This window comes from Aythya fuligula, chromosome 1 (genome assembly GCF_009819795.1).
Source record: "Aythya fuligula isolate bAytFul2 chromosome 1, bAytFul2.pri, whole genome shotgun sequence".
In the NCBI taxonomy this organism is placed as follows: domain Eukaryota; kingdom Metazoa; phylum Chordata; class Aves; order Anseriformes; family Anatidae; genus Aythya; species Aythya fuligula.
This window is the reverse complement of record NC_045559.1, coordinates 193,587,314-193,609,169: the sequence shown is the minus strand read 5'-3', so window position 1 is coordinate 193,609,169 and position 21,856 is coordinate 193,587,314. Positions and strand designations below refer to the sequence as shown.

The following is a 21,856-nucleotide window of genomic DNA, read 5'->3' as shown; positions in this document are numbered from 1 at the left end:
TTTCCTTAATAATAATAATAATATTTTTTCCCTTTAATTAAATTATCCTTATCTCAACCCGTGAGTTGTTATTTACTTTACTTCTTCCCCTCCTCATCTAAGGATGGGGAGTGAGAGAGCGGTCGTGGTGTTTAGCTGCCTAGCACGGTAAAACCACCACACAGATGAAAATGACAAATCAACCAGAGTTAGGGTGAAATTTCACACTGATCATGAATCCCAGCCAAATAAAACAATTATAGAATGAAATATCAGAAAACATATTGTGTAGTACTGCCATTACTACAGGACCTTTTCACCATGGAAAATAACTTCTGTATCCTTTCCTTCTCTTTCTTCCCACAATACTTCACATTCATGGAATCTAAGATCATGTTGATTTTGTTGTTCTTTAAAACTCTTCATTAATCACTGTCAGCAGTCATTCCTCATTTAACTAGATAATAAGTTACATTTTTTTAATTTTAAAGTGAAAAAAAAAAGGAAAAAAAAAGTCTTCTGGAATTGATGAGGTAGCACACAGCACAGAACAAGTTCACCAAGCTCCCTGCATGTACTATTTTGGCAAAAGGAAGTTGTCAAAATTATTTCAGAGTTCTTGAATCCTATTTACTGGTGTACTGGTGTAGCTGATTGCATTGCATTAACACATTATTTTTTTTAAAGTGTTAGCACTTAAATTAGAACGTGTGTGATGTATGCAAAGAAGCTGGAGAGTTAGGAACAGCCTAAAAATTAGAAAGATGACATTAACAAAAGCTACATTTTGATTTAAACTTCTGCAGAAAGTGAGACCACATACTACAACTAGAGATTTCAGTATGGCTTCTGTTTATTTTTGTCTAACAATGTTATATTTTGGCAAAACTTAGGCAGCTTGGAGTGAGTCTCACTGTTCTTCTCTCTCCCATCCTTCTAACTACTTAGCCCTCCAAATTCCTCTGGCTTCTGCATCTCATAGAAACATAGAATGGTAGGAAGGAACACTCAAATATCATCTCTTCCAACACCCCTGCCATGGGCAGGGTTGCTTTCCACTAGATCAGGTTGCCCAAAGCTTCATCCAACTTATCCGAGAACACTTCTACAACTCCTCTGGACAACCTGTTTCAGTGCCTCACCAACCTCACAGTAAAAAACTTCTTCCTTATGTCTAATGTAAATCTATCATTTAGTTTAAAAACTTTACCCCTTGTCCTGTCCCTACAGGCCCTAATAAAAAATCTCTTTCCATCTTTCTTATGAGCATTATTATCTATCAAAAGGCTGCAGTAAGGTCTCCCCAGTGCCATCTCTTTTCCAGGTGAAACAATCCCAGCTCTCTTAGCCTTTCTTCACAGTCCTCTGATGATGTTTCTGGACTCACTGTAACAGATCCATGTCTTTTTTGTACTGAGGTACCATTGTTGGAAACAGTGGAGTAGAGTGTGAGAAACACCTCCATCAATCTACTGACTGCTCTCTTCACAGAATCACAGAATCACAGAATTTCTAGGTTGGAAGAGACCTCAAGATCATCGAGTCCAACCTCTGATCTAACACTAACAGTTCTCCACTAAACCATATCCCTAAGCTCTACATCTAAACGTCTTTTAAAGACATACAGGGATGGTGACTCCACCACTTTCCTGGGCAGCCCGTTCCAATGTCTAACAACCCTTTCAGTAAAGAAATTCTTCCTAACATCCAACCTAAAACTCCCCTGGTGCAACTTTAGCCCATTCCTCCTCGTCCTGTCACCAGGCACGTGGGAGAACAGACCAACCCCCACCTTTCTACAGCCTCCTTTAAGGTACATGTAGAGAGCAATAAGGTCACCCCTGAGCCTCCTTTGCTCCAGGCTGAACAAGCCCAGCTCCCTCAGCCGCTCCTCGTAGGACTTTGATCTTGTTTTTTTTTTTTTTTTTTTTCTTTTTTTCATTTTATTGTTGTTTTTTTTTTGTTTTTGTTTGTTTGTTTTGTTTTTGTTGTGTTTATACGGAAGCTTTGGTTTTGTTTATTTTCATAGGATCATAGAATATCCCAAGTTGGAAGAGATCCATAAGGATCATCAAGTCCAACTTCTGGCACCACACAGGTCTACCTAAAATTTCACTTGATGCAGTCCAGGATATAACTGGCTTTCTGAGCTACAAATGCATGTTGCCATCTCATGTCCAATTTTTCATTCACCAGAATGTCAAAGTGGTCTGCAGGGCAGCTCTCAATTCGTTCATCACCTAGACTGTATTGATACCAGAAATGTCCCTGACCCAGGTGAAGCACCTTACATTTGGCCTTGTTGAACTTCCTGAGGTTGACAAGGGCCCATTTTTCAAGCCTGTCATGTCCCTGTAGATGGCATCCCTTCTAACATATCACTAGTTTGTACTACTCATCTTGGTATCTTCTGCGAACTTGCTGAGTATGCACTAATCCTACTATCTCGATCATTAATGAAGATATTTAATAGCATTGTTCCCAGTACATACTCTTGAGGGACATCATTCATAATGGAGGGACTTGAAGCATCTTGCCCTCCATTCCTCTGTATCCCTCTGACTGGAAGCTGTTCCTGCCTCACCACCTCTCCAACAGGCTGCTTCTGCTTCTTTTGGCCTCTTTTTGCACTCATCCTAATGATATAAAGCCTGATACCAAACTTATCAGGTCAGCAGCACCTAGTTAGCTCAAACTTAACTAGGAACTGTCTCAGAAGTTGGCATGTACTTCCAATTAAAAAACAAAACAAAACAAAAACAACAACAACAAAAACAAATAAAAGAAAAAAGTATTTCATAGTACAATTTTGAAAGAAATAATGGTTATTTTACTCTCCTCTGCCTTGATAATCTGTAATTTGGCATGGTGGTAAATAAATTACATGTAATGGATGATACTTTTTTTGTGTGTGTTTTTGTTTATAACTTTATATATGCGTACTACTTATTGTTTTTGTTGTGTGCCTGCCAACATACAAGGAGAAATAATGCTTATTAGTCTTAGCTTGTTTGCTGGGTGCTAGATCTGGCAGAACCCTAGAAAGATGTACCTCTCCTATGAGCAAGATCATGTGAGAGATTTTTATGGAAGGATAGCAGAGCATAAGAGACAGTAAAGAAGGAGCGCTGGGTGGCAGATTCATGATAGGATAAAAAAAAACTAAATAGGATAAATAAAAGCCTAGCTGCTTTCATTCTCAGTGTGTCATTGAACTGGGAAATATAGTATTGAAAACAAAAATAAAACTTATAAAAAAAGTATGTTTATATAGAAAATGTTGTGTGTCTCTGCCACTCGCTTTCTGAGCTGGCAATAGGAACCAGGAAGCTACATTAAATGGCCCGTCTAGCTACAAATTAGAATTATTAGTGTGATTATTTCATTTCTAATTACTAATCTCTGTTTCAGTGCTAATGAAACAGAGCTCTCAGATATACAGCTCTCAGATTGTCTAGTTTACACAGGAAACTTTCCGTTCTATTTATTGAGGATGAATGTTTCATAATTTTCCCAGTGAGTTGACAAAATAATTACTTGAATGTTCACAGACTAGAATGGCTGATATATTCATGATCATTATCTAAGAAACTATCTTCTACTGCCAACAAGTGGATTGCATAGATTAAAGGTCTTCAGGAACTACAGCTTCATTACTGACATGCATATGTTAAATAGTATACTTAACAATCCAGTAAAATTTCTGTCACACAGTGTTTACAAGATTTGCTGAAAAAGTACTGCCACAAAGTATTCCCAAATACATGTCCTTTGCCATAGGGTAAACAGCACAGAGCTAAAATACCATGCTGAAAATAGAAAAGTGCCTATATTTGCAGAAAATACTCAGGGAGCACTACATTCATTATAGATGTGATTGCAATCATGTTTCCTTTGGAAATCTTATTAAGGTTTATTATGTTGTGTTGTAAAGTTTGGACCAAAGGTAGGTCTGCATTCTTTTATTAAACAGTAAAATTCCTTCCAGTGTACATTTTTTCTGTGTTTGTGTGCATTGTGGAAGAATGTCTTCCCAAGAGCAATCACCACTGTTTATACTTTTGGGGTGAAAAGCTGTGGATATGGATTCTCTGGAACAGAATACATATATGTCTGCAAGAATTATATAATAGTTAACTTTAGTTAACTTTTTGTTTGTTTGTTTGTTTGTTTGTTTGTTTGTTTTAACTTACACAGGAATTGTTTTGTGAAACCATACTTTTTAATGTAGCATTTTCCTTCTGATTCCTTTTGTGTCTCAGGTAGATTATAAATTGCTTGCTCACCTTGCATTAAGAGCTGAAGGATATGTATGCATTTACAAGACAGAGCAGAGTTGTGATTATTTTTTCAAAGCAAGAGTCCCTTTCACGGTGCCTTGTGCCCTTATTTACAGGTTCAATATGGCTACATCCCAATTCCATGTAAGAAAAACAGGATTGCTTCCCAATCTGCCCATTTTCCGATATTCTGCAGAATTTCCAAGGTATCAGCACTTTGGGGGATATCAGAGGATCTGAGCTGTGAAGATATGAGGACCTTCACAGTGCACAATGCCCCCTTACATTATAACTATCCTGCCACTAGGACTGCTACATTCACCACTGAGCATTTTCATCCTTTGATGGAAATGGGTTAGGAGAGTTGGGTCCCTTTCCTTTTGTCTGTATTCCCCATGTTCTTTGCTTATAAGGAAGATGTCAATTCTGTGATGAGCACTTTGCATGATAAGTTTAAATATTGATATTTCTACTGCAGTTCATTCATCTAAAATCATTTGTGTTTGTAAAGCAAACAAATGATTTTGTTCATAAGATAAATTAGTATTTGGTGAGACCAAAATAAGTAAAACATATTTACAAGAAAACTAAATAGCCTTTGTATACTGATCTCAGAGAAGTCAGCATGAAAAGAACCGATTTTAATGATGATAGATTTTAGTATGATATTGTAAAGGTTTTTTTTTTAAAATATTTGCTGGAAGTTATGTTAGAAAAACTAAAACACCTAAATATTGAAAAATGTTTAAAGAATAAATTAAATGACAATCAGAGTGTTTTTGTGTGTGTGTGTTTTTTTTTTTTTTTTTTTTTTTCCAGTTATATTCCAATGATAAACTTACAAGATTTCCTATAAGATATGCTGTCATACTACATTGTAATTAATCATGATGATCTTCTATCTTCACTTTCTTTGTGCGCCAGGGAATATGATGTAATGTATATGGGATATATAACAACATAATATACTTCATAAAATGTTTTATTAGACCAGTACGAAAAACACAGTTATCCTTATCTGTGACCTTTCCATCTGACTGTCAAAACTTGTATTTAAATCCTAATTTTAAATGAGATACTGCATCAATATATAATCTACATATTTGTAGTTTACATAGAAGAAAATAGATATTTTCAAACGCTGTTTATTTGCTTTTGCCAAACTCCAGCCTCTAATAAAAGGTAGAAAATGGGCATTCTTAACATCAGAGACAATAAGCAGTGCAGTGGAACGACCTTTTCCCAAGTCTGTAAGACTCTTAGTGTTCACGGTCACTATCTTGACAAAGTAAAACTTTGTAAAAGTAAAATTTCTCTAATTTTAAACCATTTGCAATATAGAATTGTCCGATCTATAGTTATTTATGCTTATTTTTTTCTAAAAGCTCTCTAGCATTTCCATGGACTAATATTTCAAAGAGATTTTATTTCAGTCGATTGAGCTGCCACTCAAAGATTTTGAAGAGAACACTCATAATTTTTTTATTTTTCATGTTATGCCTACATGTATATGAAGAATGTCTGATTTATAAATATTTATAATCAGTAGAGAACAGATGACTTTTTTTTTTTTTTTTTTTTCTGCCAACCAGTTCTATTTTGAAAAATCAGTTGCTTCATAAGCTTTTGATATGCAGTCTGACTTCTTTTTCTCATCTGTATCAGTGTTTTTAAAAAACGTTCTTCTCACCTCCTAAAGATTTTGGTTCTTCAGCTGTTGTATGTTAACAACTATTGATTTCAATAGAAGTTCTGATTGCTTGATTCCTGCAGTGATATTTAATCTATTATAATAATGTAATTTATTTATCTTATATTTGGCATCAGACAGGAACTAAAATCTTCAGCACTACCCAATATTTTTAGACACTGAAATTTTAAGTATAGGTAAAAAGGAAATAAAAAAGGAAGCTGCAGAAGTGAGATATTTCTGCAAACATGTAGTGTCAGACTTTTTAGCTAACCCATGTGATTTGCAGAGTATTGTTGAAAGGAGGAACATATTTAGATACAGCTAGTAGTTCTGCACTGCATATACAAAATAATGTACAGCAGTGAAGGAAAGACAATGGGCTGGCAGACACTTCTGTACTGGTGACTTAGGTTCGTAGAAATACAATTAAAAATATCGAATATGCATATTACCATAAGTAATAAATTTAATAGCCATCTTTATATATATATATTGTTTTGAAACTACAGGGGAATTTTCTGTCTTAAAGCTCTATGCTGACTATCATTTCAGTCTAGAATATGAGTCCTTCTTGCAATCCATAGTGTCTTTGACAGTCCTTTCAGGGATAAAAATTCTTGATTTACCTTTAAATTTTTAACATGACAAATGTAAAAATAAATAAATAAATAAATAAGAGATTTTCTTATTTCATTCTTGTTCCATATCTTGTATACTGGATAATTGAAATATTATTTTGATAAATTATAGATTCTTACCTTTGTTCAGTCAGTGTTCACTTCTTATTTGTTACTGAGGTTTGTTTGTTTATTTTTTTCAGAATATTCAGAAGCTGTTCCTGGCCTCCCCACTTCATATGCTGCTATTCTCAGAATCAAATCTGGTAGTTCATCTTTAGCCTCATTTAACTCAAAGAACAGACCACGATTAAACAGTCCTTCATTAGGAAGTGTATCTTCACCAGGCTGGAGAGGAGCTGCACAACATTATCACTCCCCAACAAACCTTTACCACTTTTCAGAGGCCTTCAAACATGATGGTAAGTCTAGTTTCCTTCTCTGATTCTTCAAAAAGCCCATGCTTATGTCTGGCCAACACAATTTTTCAAACACAGTATGTTTCTTATCAGTTTAATTCAGCATTTCTCAAACTTAATTTTGAATTTTATTAAACAAAGTAGAAATAGGCATCTTTCCCTTGAGATTCTTCCAATTAGCCATAAAGTCACCAGCTAAAATATTTCTTAAAGATTACTATATAGAACTGTTTTATACAGTTTTTGCTACATGAAAGTAGCAAGCTAGTGATTTGAAATTCCATTACAGCACAATTTGATCTGTGCAACTAGTATCTGTACATTTGAGAAGCAAAGTAATAAAATGTCAGACTCTGTCAGTCTATATATATACACATATATATATCTTCTTTGGAATTTTTCTAATTTAATCAAGAATGATAGTAACATAAATTAATGATGAATAGTAAATCTTATAAAATTACTTTTTCTCTAAATTGTCTGTTTTGTATAGTCAATTCTGTTATATGCATAGCTACACTTATGGTGCAATATGGTTTAATTTACCTTTAAATACAATAATTCAAATAATATGTATTTTCTCATATTTGGATACATTTAAAGAATCTGTGTTTTGTTAGTATTTATTTAATTATATTTACCTGAATTATGTAAGAAGAAAAAAGAAAAGATGAGAGAGAAAGAAAAGGAGAAAGTGAAGAAAGAAGGAGAGGGAGAGGGTGAAATATGTAGAGGCTAGAGGATTTGTAAACAGTAGGCTAAGAAAGTAACAGAGAAAAGACCCATGAATATTACCTCACAGATCAACAACATTCATGCAGTATAATGATTGTGGTTACAGGATTACAGCTTCATTCAATAGGAGCCACATTTATTGGTTTGTTTGTTTGTTTGTTTTATGGAAAGTACCTTGCATGCATTGAAAGATAATGGTACATGTGTTGTTTTTTTGTTTGTTTGTTTGTTTGTTTGTTTGTTTTCCTGTGAACAGAAGTGGCTTATGTATAAACATGAACATATTCCCTAAATGAAGCTTTATCTAGCAGACAAACAACTTGAATTAAGCAACCAGATAAATTTTGTTTCATAGCATTTCTGTCGCTGGTGCAGTTTTTTACATTTCTCTGTTTTCTGCGATATTGTTTGTAAGCACTGACTACACTAAATTCAGTTATTGTCCATGCACCAGATATTGATGAAACCTCCCAGGCAACCTAGTATGTGCAGGTGAAAAACAAAGTTCAAGATTAGAAGCAGTGTACTATCCTGGTCTTCGACATCATGAGTTAGAAACCAAAGTAGAAGGAAATGGTAGCTGTAAGGCAACAGAAAAGAGACTTTAGGAATAATGTAATATAATATGAAACTATAAAGCATTTTCTCCCTAATTGACCCTGATTTTTCCATTGTTTTCCTCTGGAAAACAGCTTACTATGTTTAAATTTGATATGAAGTTTGACTGTTACACTTGAATCCTTTGACAAAGCTGGAAAAAATGTATACTTATCACTTTCTAAGACAATAAGAGGTGGTCTAGTGCCCCTTAGGGTGCATTCTACCACCTAAATCCTTTGAATTTCCAGGAGATATACTGAGATTGTGCCTGGTATTGGTCAACAATTGTGACTCTTCTCAATATACAGAGACCACATTTTCACTTTGCAGTTTAGCTTCTTCTGTTTTGCAGCAGAAAGTGAAGAACCACTAACTGGAGTTAAAATTTAAAAAGGGTCATAACTCGTAAGCCCCAGTGAACAGAGCACTTCACTCAGAAGAGGGGAACCTTAACTCGTTCTTTCAAGGACTGCATAAAACAGTCCCAGGAGAGTTACTCCATTACTTACAGGCCTTTGTATATCCAGCTGAGTAGAAGCGGACAGTTGCACAGACAGGTAAATGTGAAGCACCTGAGTAATATTTTAAGAGTCCTTGATTATCTGAAGCATCTCCATGGCACAGACACAGGTATGAATTAGGACTTAAAAGAAACTATTGTACTTCAGGTACAGCAGGAGCGAGGATCCTGTGTAAGGAGACTGGGCTCTGTAGGAGATTCTGCATCATCGTAGAGGGTGAGAACATCTATATTCAGGCAGCTGAATCCATTTTTTTCTAAACCTCTCTTAGTTCATGATATGGAATATTTTCTGTTAATTACTTATGTCTGAGATAAATATTTAACATTTAGAAACCAGAAATAAATTTACTGTCTCAATTATCTGGTTTCCCATTGACTTGAACTAAGTAAAATAAGTAAATTTATTGAGTTCAGTTTGGTCTTCAGACTTATTTAAGATTTTAAAGCTCTTGAAGAAAAAATATTTTAGTTATTTTCCTAATAATTTTAGTTATTCCTATTTCCTTTAGTTATTTTCCTACTTTTATGTGATAACTGATAAAGTCGGGTGATGGTATTTACTAGCCAGGGCATTCTAAATAAGGAAACGGTACAGCTCATGTGTAGTCATAAGGTGCCTGCTACAAATGACACAACGTTAATAATGGGGTGGAAGGGACATATTTTATGTTACTACAATTGAGAACTTGCATAATTCAAACATCTTTTATATGGCATACACTTAGGAGCCAGATTTGCCATAAGAAATGACAAAATACTCTTATTAGCAGCCTAAGTATTGGGGTTCTCAAGGAACTTAATTGATTTCCCAGCAGACATGCTCAGAGGCCTGACATGGCTCTTAATAAAGCTCTTCTTATACTGACATTATGCTATTTAATTTGCACTCTCAGTATATCAGTATGGTTTTCTTGATATCACAAACTAAAAGAACTCTCCTGCAGCTCACTGCTGAATTTAAACTATATAGAATTACTTAGCGTAAACATGCAGTTAAGGCAATGCAGTCCTCTTCAAGCTATGTATCAATGCATAAAGTCATGACTAAAGAATTTGCACAGAAAGTGCACATTCATGAAGTGCATATTCATGCGATACTCGAAGAATCATAAAATTGTAAACTCAGTTGCAAACAAATTTTCTTACTGTTCCTAAAACTTTTGGAAACACAACAGTAAATAAATATTTGAAATTAACTTTGAATAAAGACTATCCTTCTATCTATGGTTTGATATCTTTTAGAAGAAAAGAAAGAGGAGGGTCTACCTCACAACAGAAAATGTTTGAATCAATGAATTTCAAGATGAGAGTCAATTTTTTGTTGAATTTGAGTTCCTAGTTCCACACCATCTGCTAGGTACTCTCAAACTACCTAAGTAAGATAAAAAAGAAATAGTATTTTTTATAAAAGTGTGTGGGGAACAGAAAATCTTCCCTTGAGAAATTAAAATAGTAAACTGAGATATACCAATGAATCATAGAATAATTTGGATTAGAAGGGATCTTAAAGCACATCTAATTCCAACCCCCCTGCCATGGGTAGGGACATTATCTGGTAGACCAGGTTGCTCAAAGCCCCATCCAGCCTGGCCTTGAACACTTCCAGGGATGGGGCATCCACAGCTTCTTCAGGCATCTTGTTCCAGTGCCTTACCACCCTCAGAGTAAATAATTTATTCTTTATACCTGGTCTAAATCTACTCTTTTTTAGTTAAAAAATATTACCCCTTGTCCTATCTTTACATTCCCTGACAAAGAGTCTCTCTCCTGCTTTTCTGTAGAACCCCCTTAGGTACTGGAAGGCCACTGTAAGATCTCCTTCTCCAGGCTGAACAACCCCAACTCCCTCAGCCTGTCTTCACAGAAGAAGTGCTCCAACCCCTTGATTCATCTTCATGGCCCTACTCTGGACTTGTTCTAACACATCCATGTCCTTCTTGTGGTGGGGGTCCCAGAGCTGAACATAATACTCCAGGTGGGGTCTCACAAGAGCAGTGAAAAGGGGAAAAATCACTTCCCTTGACCTGCTGGCACACTTCTTTTGATGCAGCCCAGGATACAGTTGGCTTTCTGGGCTGCATGTGCACATTGTTGGTTGAGCTTCTCATCAACCAACAACTTCAGGTCCTTCTCCTCAGGGCTGCTTTCAATCCATTCTCCACTCAGCCTGTATTTGTGCTTGGGATTGCCTTGGCCAAGATGCAGGCCCTTGTACTTGGCCTTGTTGAATATTGCTGACCATATGGAAAAGCCCCAATAATTATTACAATTGCTCACCACCCACTGACTGATACCCATTCCATCCCCAAGCAGCAGCCCACACACGCCCTGGCCAGTCACCCCATATAATTGTTCAGCATTCATATGGTATGGGACATCCATTTGGCCAGTTTGGGCCAGTAGTCCTATTTCTGTCTCTTCCCAGCTCCTTGTGCACCCTCAACCTCATTGCTGGCAGGGCAATATGAGAAGCAGAAAAGTCCTTGGGATAGTCTAAACATCAGCTAAACAACAATAATCTAAACAACAGCTAAAACATCAGTATTATTCTCATACCATATAAAAACATAGCACTAGGAAGCTACTAGGAAGAAAATTAACTATCCCAGCTGAAACCAGGACAAAGGCCGAGCTCTCATCAGCTTGGGAAAAAAGGGCTGTCACCCAAATACAGTGGGAGAAACCCCATAAGTCAGGCCCATTGGGAAAATGGCTGACACAAAGAGTCCACTGTCATTCCTGTCTGTGAGGACAGCCTCTTAACTAGGACTGTTCATCCTGAGGCCCTTTGCCCCATCCCAGGGCCAGGGCCGAGGGAAGTGGAATTCAGCATGAGGTTGCAGACAAATAAATGGATTGTCTAAACACTGGGGAGTAGTTTAGGTGTTTAACACACATAGCTCCACTTCAACTTTCAACTTTTAAAAAAACTAATATCCTATGGATATACATGAAACCGGCAGATATGACACTGGACCTGGAAAAAAAAAATAAAAATGCATGCCTCTAGATCAACCACACCAGGGCACCTCATATGGCACTAAATATTCATTTTAATTCTAGTGGTAATATCAAGAAGTCCACTGGCTCCACCTACAGACAGGTAACTCACCGCTGTTGCACAGAGTAGGGCTCATCTGTTAGGGCTGGACTGTGCAGCATCACTTCAGGGGTTGTGAAGAGCCTCACCTGACCTGAACCTACACCAGAATAGAGCAGGTCTGACACAAACATGGCACTCTGCTGGTCTGCTCTCCCAGCAGTTTTGCCCAAGACAGTAGCTTGTAAGCAATCTCCCTGTCTTGACACATGTCTAGCTTTGTAAAAGCTGTCTAGCTTTTACATCCTATTTCTCCCCTTTATTGCTGAGGAGGGGCAGTGAGTGGCTGGTGGCTTGCAGCTGGCAGACGTCAACCCACCATAATATGTAATGTACTACAGTAATGCTTTTTGGAGAGTATGTACTGTAAATATAGAAGGTTTTGTTTGGTTGGTTTGTTTGTTTTATTGTTTTAGCTTATGAACTGTTTAATGCTTATAATTATGTAAAAATTTGAACAAATATATAAGCCTGCTTGCTTCTGTAAAGTAGTTCATATGTATAAATGTGGTCAAACAGACTTTATAGTCAGGCACTCAGGCACTTTTTTTTTTTTTTTCTTTCTACTTTTGCTCAACAATCATGCATGTTTACTGCTATCTAAAAATCTGTCACCTTGGTTACTCATGGGACTAGCCTAAGGTCTCAGAAAACGTACTACAACAACTGTTCATGATAACACTGTGGTAAGACCCAGAGATGCACTTTTCAGGGAAAATTCTCAAAAGAAAAAAAAAAAAAAAGACATGCAGTTTATTAGACCTGGGACTAACAACCAGCATTTATTAATCCTGATGTTGGCTTTCCCGAGCATAATAGAGCAGTCCTTCAGTATATTTTGTAAAAGCACACATGACCAATTTCTGTGAATATTAATCAATGTGCAGTTATGCTGTAGACAGAGGAAATTGTATTTAGGTTTTTAATGGTGATTAAATGTGTTTAATATGTGATGCAACACTAAAAGATAAATTAAGATATTCCCAGCTGTAATCAGGTGAAATTCATCCAGTACTCCACTTCAAACTGGAATCCTCAAGCAGATTGCAGTCAAGCTCTCCTTGGTATTTGCTGTTGTTATTAATGCCTCTATAACTTGGAATTCCTGAATAAGTGAACATTCTCAAACAACACACCAAGATTAGCAATTAAAACCAAAGATATTTAAAAGTGAGGTCTTAACCCGTGTGTATTTTTCAATTGTAAAACTTCATCGCCATCTACACAAAAATCTCCAGTCCTTAAAAACAGTGATAGATGAGATTCATCTGTTCCTGAGAAATCCCATACTGATCACAAAATATGTTTTCTCCAAGCACCTCAGGTTTTAGTCCACATTTTATTCTCTCAGGTATAAATATCTGCCTCAGAAATGATAAAACTCATGTAATGGGTGAAGAAGATACTCAAAAATTGAAATGAAATAGTATTGGTGAATTGAAAATTGAAAAGCACTATGAAAATTAAAGAATTTATAGTAGTTTGAAGCCATCTATCTCAACGTTGAGTATTGACTCAATTCCCTTACCAATAAATTAAATATTTAAAATTATAAATTAGGATTATGGTTCCTTATTTCTGCTCTTTAATATGAAAAGGTTGAGAACTGCTAGTAAGTAATTTTTATTAAAAATAAAAGTTTATCAGTTAGTAGGATGGCAAAACACAGTCAGAATTCTATTACACTTTTTCATGAAAATTCAGAATTTTATCCTGCCAAATGATAAGTCTCATAGTCTGCAGTATGAGTGGTGCCATGCACACACTTTTTTTTTTTTAATTATTATTATTTATTATAAAAAATGTATTAACTATATAAATTTAGGTATGAATTACACTGCTTGTTTTCAGAGATGTAAGGCTGTGAACCTGAGTACCTGAGACTCACCCCACCATGAAATTGAAACATCAGCAGTGTGCACTGGCTTCTGGGAATTATTAAGTCCCACAATTTCTATGTAACGTTAAACTCCCTACACAAAAATCAGAATACAGTTAGCCTCAAGTGGTGTTTTAGTCGATTTTGGATAAGTTATGGATTTTCCATTATCTTCAATGGCGATTTTAAATATTGGCTAAAACATGTACCCATCATTAATACAAATACTGAAGCCTTCACAAGGCTTTGTTTTATCTGAGCTTTTATTATCATTATGCATAAGAAGATTAAAACTTAAAAAAAAAAAAAATATGTCATGCAGTATTTTAATTTCATATATATACTTATTTGGAAATATTTAAATGAAATGTTTGTATGTGCAGTATGTTCCCTTCACTTCTTTTGAAATATAGACAGGAGGTATAGAACCAGCATTGCTAGTGACACTAGCACCTAACTAGCATTGCATCATTTACTTTCTAGCAATCCTACATTGTAACAAAATATTTTACCTACAGTGTCACTCCTAGAGAGAAGGTAAAGCCATTAGTGCTCATCAATACTTCCAAGCTGTACACCTCTTAATCTGTGTGGGATAACAACTAAATCTAAAAGCATTATTTAGTTTTGCATTTATTAATCAATTCTTGCTATTGCTAAACTCTAGCTTGATGAATGCTCTGATTATTTACAAACAGATTCTCTCTGTTGCAATGTGAGAAGTATCTGAATTATAAGATGCAAACCATACAATACATTGTAACCATAAAATGACAGATAAAACTCTGTTCCCATACATTTCATTGCGGCTAATAGGACAAAATGACTATTCTTTTGCTCATCCAAATCCATAGGTTCGTGCTCTGAATTTGATGTGTATTATGAGACTAAATGATTCAATAGTTTGGAACAAGGTTAAGGTGATTAAAAATTCCACAGTCTTCTACTGCATAGTGAGCATACATGTTCACAAACAGTCTACCTGCAACCTTTTACTTTTCTGAAGGTTACACTTCCCTCTGCACATTATGAATGAATTGGAGTCATAGACATATTGTCTGGGTCTATACAGCTTTTCTTATCCAGAAATGTTAATTTATATGAAGATACAATATATGACAAAATTAGAGAAGACAGTGAAAGAAAATGAAATGTCAGACTTTCATTTACATTATTTAATAGTAGCAACCAGTTGCTGCTATTAATTTAAAAAGCTTTTTTTTTTTTTTTTTCTTAGCATATCTTTGACATAAAGAGGAAATGTGTTTCAGTTCTGATATGAGCTTCTGCAAGCATCAAGATAATTTTTGTTTACCTTACTTCCTATAAACAGAGTTAATTCCTCTAGCATTCTTAATTCTCTTAAGCTGCTCATTAGGCTTCAGGCCAAAATATGTCTATTGGGAAAGCTATTTTAATGTACTGCCTTAGTGCACACCTTAAATCTTACTACTTCACTGTTACATTAATATTTCTTTCTTACATATATATTAATTTTCTTTTAACTATTGCTTTTTAACACAGCATCCGAGGTAATGTGATTCGAATCTCTAGATAACAAAGGCAGTTTTTAATACTATCATCTAACGTTATAAATGTTAAAACACATTAATATTTATTCATATTTTCAAAACTTTTGCACTTCTATTTCCACAGAAAATGTCGATTATGGGCCCGTGTTTGTACAAGAGCCAGATGATGTGATTTTTCCTACTGATTCTGAAGAGAAGAAAGTGTCTCTGAATTGTCAAGCTCATGGAAATCCTATCCCCACATACAGGTACATGTTTTAGAAGTTTTTGTATCTTTAAGAATATTTGGTCATAACAATATAACAGAAACACTTTAAAACTTTTGTGACCAAATCACATTCCTGATTGAATGATTTTCCTGATTCTGAATAAGAAAGAAAGATAAATGGGAGTAAGTAAAGGCAAAGCAATCTGTGAAATTTCAAATTATGTTATCTATGCATTGTATCTATCCATGTGAAGGGACTCCTTTTGCCTTGTTTTCTCACATATGTCTGTAACAACTGACAAGATCAAAACCTTTAACTGTTTTTTTTTTCTAAAGACAACATCTTTAAAGATGGGAAATACTATCCTGTTTTATGGGGAAAGCAGCCAAGAACAGGTAAATTAAATTACATGATTGTCTAATACAAGGCACCATAGTTCAGCCATGTCTGGAATCTTTTCACAAGACCAGCATCTTACTCTTTTGCAACCATTTTCTCTTCCCTGTTTTCCCACATAGAGTGTTATTTGACAGTTAACTCATACAGATCTGTTATGTCACGTCTATGAGTCTGACAGTTCAGCTTAATGGTGCCCACTTACAGGTGGAACCAGCACGCTGCAGTCACCTTACCCATTTTCTGTATCTAACTCTACTCATATTTTTAAGAATTGCAAGTGATGTAGCAGGGCTGGGAGAACATATGGGTAATTATTTTTTCCAGACACCCTTTATATTTTCACACAGAATTATTCTTCACCTACTGAGGGAGAATAAGGCCTTATCACCATTTTTTTTTGTCTTATGTGACAGTCATTGGTTCTTAGTTTTATTTTTTATCTATTACAATCATTTCACTTGTGGATTCTTTAGTATACTGGGTGAATTTTCCTTAGGCTTATTTGAGTTACAGAACTTGCACTTCTATGGAAAGAACACATTCAAAGGCAGTACCCCCTTTAGATATCTCTACTACAACAGCACTGAATCTGCCTCAGTGCAACAGATGTGATTCATTAAACTGATTTGGTAAGTGGCACAGACTCCTCAAACAACATAGACATGGCTAACATAGAACATAGGATTAGGAATGAGTGGCCAGAAAATCTTCAAACTGGAATTGCCTGAACTCAGTGTGGGATGAAAGACTGTGTTGCATTCCTTCTTACTGATAATCTCTGTGTAATTTCTATTGCATATTTATTACTTTGTTGATAAAAAATAATGTGTGCTAATTCTACACTCAGTTTAAGTGCTATCAGTCCATTCAACACCGTAAGAGTCATGGGCAAAAGTTACAAATTACCAACAAAAGAGGGGAACCCTGTTCTCAGATCTCACAGACAACCTCATTAATACTAGAATCATAGAATGGTTTCGTTTGGAATGTACTTTTACAGATAAGATGATCTTTAGCTTAGCCATCACCACCACCTCTGCCATGGGCAGCGACAAATATTGTGGAAATATTCTCTTTGGGAAATCTATGGAGAATCTATGCCATCTCATTTCTTTCTTAGTCCAACCATTTTTACATTTTCCCAGAGGAATTCAATCAACAAACACTTTCAGCATATCCATTTCTTCAATTCTCCTGAGATTCACTAGTACCAGCAGCCTCAGAAACAAGCCGACTTGACAGGTGTTCATGCAAGGAGAGCCTTGACCAGAAAGGCCTAATTCTAACAGCACCATTTAACTTCTCTTCCTTCTGTTGATACCACTTGTCCATACAGTGCATGCCGTCACTACCATTCAGTGGAAGAAAAATAAAAGATATGCATGAATTTGTCAGGCATATACTGTTCTCAGGGAAGGTGAAGAGTGAATTTAGCCTCAAAATAAGATTATGGTAAAACAGAGGTTTGTTGTATTTATCCGATTTTTGCCAGATGAAATATGGCAGAGATGGCATATTTCCATATCACCAAAGTCCCTGTCATATTATCTACAAGCACTGGACAATAGAGATCTTTATTTACCTGTGCTGTAAGGTCCATGCCACTAAGAATTCTTTTCAGCCATAAACAAAATAGAGTGTAATTTTTCTTTTTCTATATTTCTTTTTAAGCAAAAAGACCTCTTAAAGAACTAAAAAAATTCCAAAACTGAGATTGCCTCTGCCATTTTTATTTCATTCCTTTAGTCTGTATAGCTGATGGCACAATGTTCATAAACTCTTTACAAATTACTTTTTGCTAAGACATTGCTTCAAGTTAATTGCATGGAGAATGCTCATATCATTTCAGATTTTCTTCCTGTTTGCAAAGATCTTTTTTCTCTTTGTTCAAGCTCTATCCTGAAATCAAAATTTGTACCTTCTTTTTTTTTTTTTTTTTTTTTTTTTTTTTTTGCGAGTCAGTCTTTTAATCTAGTCAATGTATCTAAATGTTCTCGTTTTTTAGATAATGGATGCCTCAGATAAACTGATTTCATTTTTTGCAAATCAGACTTCATTATTATAAGTCAGGACTCACTCAGTGAAGGACATAACTGGGATACCTTTGGTGAGAAATATGCATATTCACAAGCTTCCTGTGGGCTGTCACAAGGCACCAGCAATACTGAGTTAAAGGCAGGTGCAGAATTCCCTGAGATGCCAGTTCACTACAGCTGTACTATTTGTGAAACACTGTGTTTACTAGTTGTTGTCGTTTAACTCTCATAGGTAGTTAAGACCCGCACAGCCACACACTCATTCCCCACCCACTGGGATGGAGGAAAGAATGAGAGGAGTTAAAGTGAGAACATTTGTGGGCTGAGATAAAGGCAGTTTAATAGGTAAAGCAAAATCTGTACGCACAAGGAAAACAAAATAAGGAATTCATTTACTACTTTCCATCAGCAGGTAGATGTTTAGGCATTTCCAGGAATGCAAGGCTCCATCACATGTAACAGTTACCCGGGAAGACAAACATGATAACTCTTGCCACACTCCTTCCTCCTTTTTTTCTCCCCTTATCATATGGTGTGAAATATCCTTTTAGTCAGTTGTGATCAGTTGTCCTGGCTGCATCCTCTCCTAGCTTCTTGTGCAAGCCCAGCCTCCTTACTGGCAGGGCAGCACAACAAGTTGGCTCTGTGTGAGCACTGCTCTGCAACAACTAACATTGGTGTTTTATCTAAAACATTTCATCACAAATCCAAATTATTGTGCTATGCAATCTACTGTGAAGAAAATTAACTCTATTGCAGCCAAAACCTGTACACAATTTTACTTAGGACACATATAATCTGGTTGGAAATTTTTTATCACTATCAGTTCTTGATAGAATAAAAACAGCTGAGAAAAAAAAAATAATAAAAAAGTATTTTTATTTTCTTACACCAAATTAGAATGTTATGAAATATTTTGTGTCATTTTCCTTCAAGAAATATATATATATAGAACTGATTTTCATCATCAGGTCATTGTCTTCTAAGTATTATATTTGTGTTTCTGTCCTCCCAAATCAGTCAAGCTATATATGAGAAAACACGTCATAAAATTCAGAATTGCTTTTCCTCTAATATGCTTAAATTATATCATCAGAATGCATGCATTCAGAATGGCCTTGGAGACTTATAGGCACGCAGCTGTAAACCTGAAAGTATTGGGGTAGCCTTACAAAAACATATTTTTGCATTGAATTTAAACAAAAATGAAACTAATGAAACTAAATGAAGTCAGCTACTCAAAGCAAACTGAATTTTGTTTCAATTCCCATTTGGAAATACCAAAATATGTCATTTTGACTTTTTCCTTATCTAAACATCCATCATTTCAAGATCAATTGATTTTGCATTTTCATTTCATATATATATATATTAACTTTCATAATGATTTTGTTCAAAATCTTGAATCATCAATAAACTGTTCAAGATGAAAAAATATTCTCTTAAGCTCTGCTATTTATGGCTCTTTTTAAAGATGTGATTCTACAGACACTTTATTAATATTGCAGGGCAAGCAGGCGATCAGGCCCAGTCAGCATGGCTTTATGAAAGGCAGGTCCTGCTTGACGAACCTGATCTCCTTCTATGACAAAGTGATGTGCTGGGTGGATGAGGGAAAGGCTGTGGATGTGGTCTACCTTGACTTCAGCAAGGCTTTTGACACCATCTCCCACAGCATTCTACTCAAGAAACTGGCTGCTCTTGGCTTGGACTGGCGGATACTTCATTGGGTTAGAAACTGGCTGGATAGCCGGGCCCAAAGTCATGGTAAATGGAGTCAAATCCAGTTGGAGGCCAGTCACTAGTGGCATTCCCCAGGGCTCGGTGCTGGGGCCGGTCCTCTTTAATATCTTCATCGATGATCTGGATGAGGGCATTGAGTGCACCCTCAGTAAGTTCGCAGATGACACCAAGCTAGGTGCGTGTGTCGATCTGCTTGAGGGTAGGAAAGCTCTGCAGGAGGATCTGGATAGGCTGCACCGATGGGCTGAGGTCAACTGCATGAAGTTCAACAAGGCCAAGTGCTGGGTCCTCCACTTGGGGTGCAATAACCCCAAGCAGAGCTACAGGCTGGGAGAGGAGTGGTTGGAGAGCTGCCTGGCAGAGAAAGACCTGGGAGTGATGGTGGATAGTCGGCTGAATATGAGCCAGCAGTGTACTCAGGTGGCCAAGAAGGCCAACAGCATCCTGGCTTGCATAAGAAACAGTGTGGCCAGCAGGGCTAGGGAGGTGATCGTCCCCCTGTACTCAGCTCTGGTGAGGCTGCACCTCAAGTACTGTGTTCAGTTTTGGGTCCCTTGCTACAAGAAGGACATGGAGGTGCTTGAGCGGGTGCAGAGAAGGGCGACGAAGCTGGTGAGGGGCCTGGAGAACAAGTCCTATGAGGAGCGGATGAGGGAGCTGGGCTTGTTCAGCCTGGAGAAAAGGAGGCTCAGGGGCGACCTTATCACTCTCTACAGGTACCTCAAAGGAGGCTGTAGAGAGGTGGAGGTTGGCCTGTTCTCCCACGTGCCTGGTGACAGGACGAGGGGGAATGGGCTAAAGTTGTGCCAGGGGAGTTTTAGGTTGGATGTTAGGAAGAACTTCTTTACTGAGAGGGTTGTTAGACATTGGAACAGGCTGCCTAGGGAAGTGGTGGAGTCACCATCCCTGGAAGTCTTTAAAAGACATTTAGATGTAGAGCTTAGGGATATGGTTTAGTGGGACTGTTAGTGTTAGGTCAGAGGTTGGACTCGATGATCTTGAGGTCTCTTCCAACCTAGAAATTCTGTGATTCTGTGATATCCTTTGCAGTATAAAGATATTGTCAATGGTGCTCTATTTCTTACATTGAATGAGGCAGGGTTCCTCTGAGATCAAAAGTTCAATCATGATAAAATAGGCAAATAATAGTTTTACAGTTAATCTTAATTCTGACAATTCTGATTTTTGCATTAAGAAAAGATTAGTTACTCCAGCTGAATTTTGTTCCTATACCTCAATCACCATGAGTGTTAACAAGATAGGATGAACAGATAATCATTTGGCTTCATTAAATTTGCCTCTGGAATCTAGGTGTTGTCAAGTTCAGTCTTTGCTGAATTCTGGCAAAGCCTGAATGTGTCTGGCAGTTTCCTGATGCAACTTTGAAACTGCAGAATGATTGTGAACTAGTCATAAAAGAAATATCTGTATCTCAGAATAATGATGTCACATTACACTTTTCATAGAGATTTGTCATACCTGTTATACTGCTTGTCTCTTCTTTGCAATATCAGAAACATTCATTTAACAATTTAATGTTCTTAACAGTTTAACACAAAAACTAATTTAAAATGTGGATTGCTTATGTGGATTGTTATTCTTTAATTAAGATATTTTACCCTTCTCAGAGATTATTTCTGAGTGGTGAAGTCTATTTTTCTGCCTCCCAAAATCTCTCTTTTATCCAGTGGGCTGAGTATTGTTTTATTTTTTTTTTTTTTCCAGTCTTTGGAGATGAATGAGAGGGGTGAGGCTTTTTGCTGGAGAATATCCCCATTCATAAAAAAATAACCCAACCCCAAAAAAATGCTCAGCAGAAAAATGTAGAGACTCTTAGGTTACTTCTGAACCTCAGAAGAATAAGTGCTCACATGAGAATTACTCACTGCTTCAGCTAAAGCGTGATACTTTCTAATATTATTCCTGCCGCTTAGCTTGTTCCACCTTTTCGTCACTCCACTCCCTGTCTCTACTTTTCATTTCACTCCCAGACACCTCCCAAATTTAGTATTTCTTTTTCTAACTCCTCTGATCATAGCTTCCATTTATGTGGTAGCTGCCAGTCATTATCCTTGAAATTAACAAATTACAATTTCCCCAGATCCAGTCTTC

At 36.4% G+C, this 21,856-nt stretch overlaps 1 protein-coding gene across 2 annotated transcripts in view; it reads left to right on the top strand.

The window, feature by feature from the left end:
- The window catches only part of CNTN5 (contactin 5), a 692,218-nt gene that overhangs the window by 414,117 nt on the left and 256,245 nt on the right, over positions 1-21,856 (top strand). For both annotated transcript variants that reach the window (XM_032205142.1, XM_032205150.1), the window contains exons 4-5: positions 6,773-6,991; positions 15,482-15,605. In XM_032205142.1, coding sequence (XP_032061033.1) covers positions 6,773-6,991; positions 15,482-15,605 — 343 coding nt within the window. The remainder of the gene's footprint in view (positions 1-6,772; positions 6,992-15,481; positions 15,606-21,856) is intronic.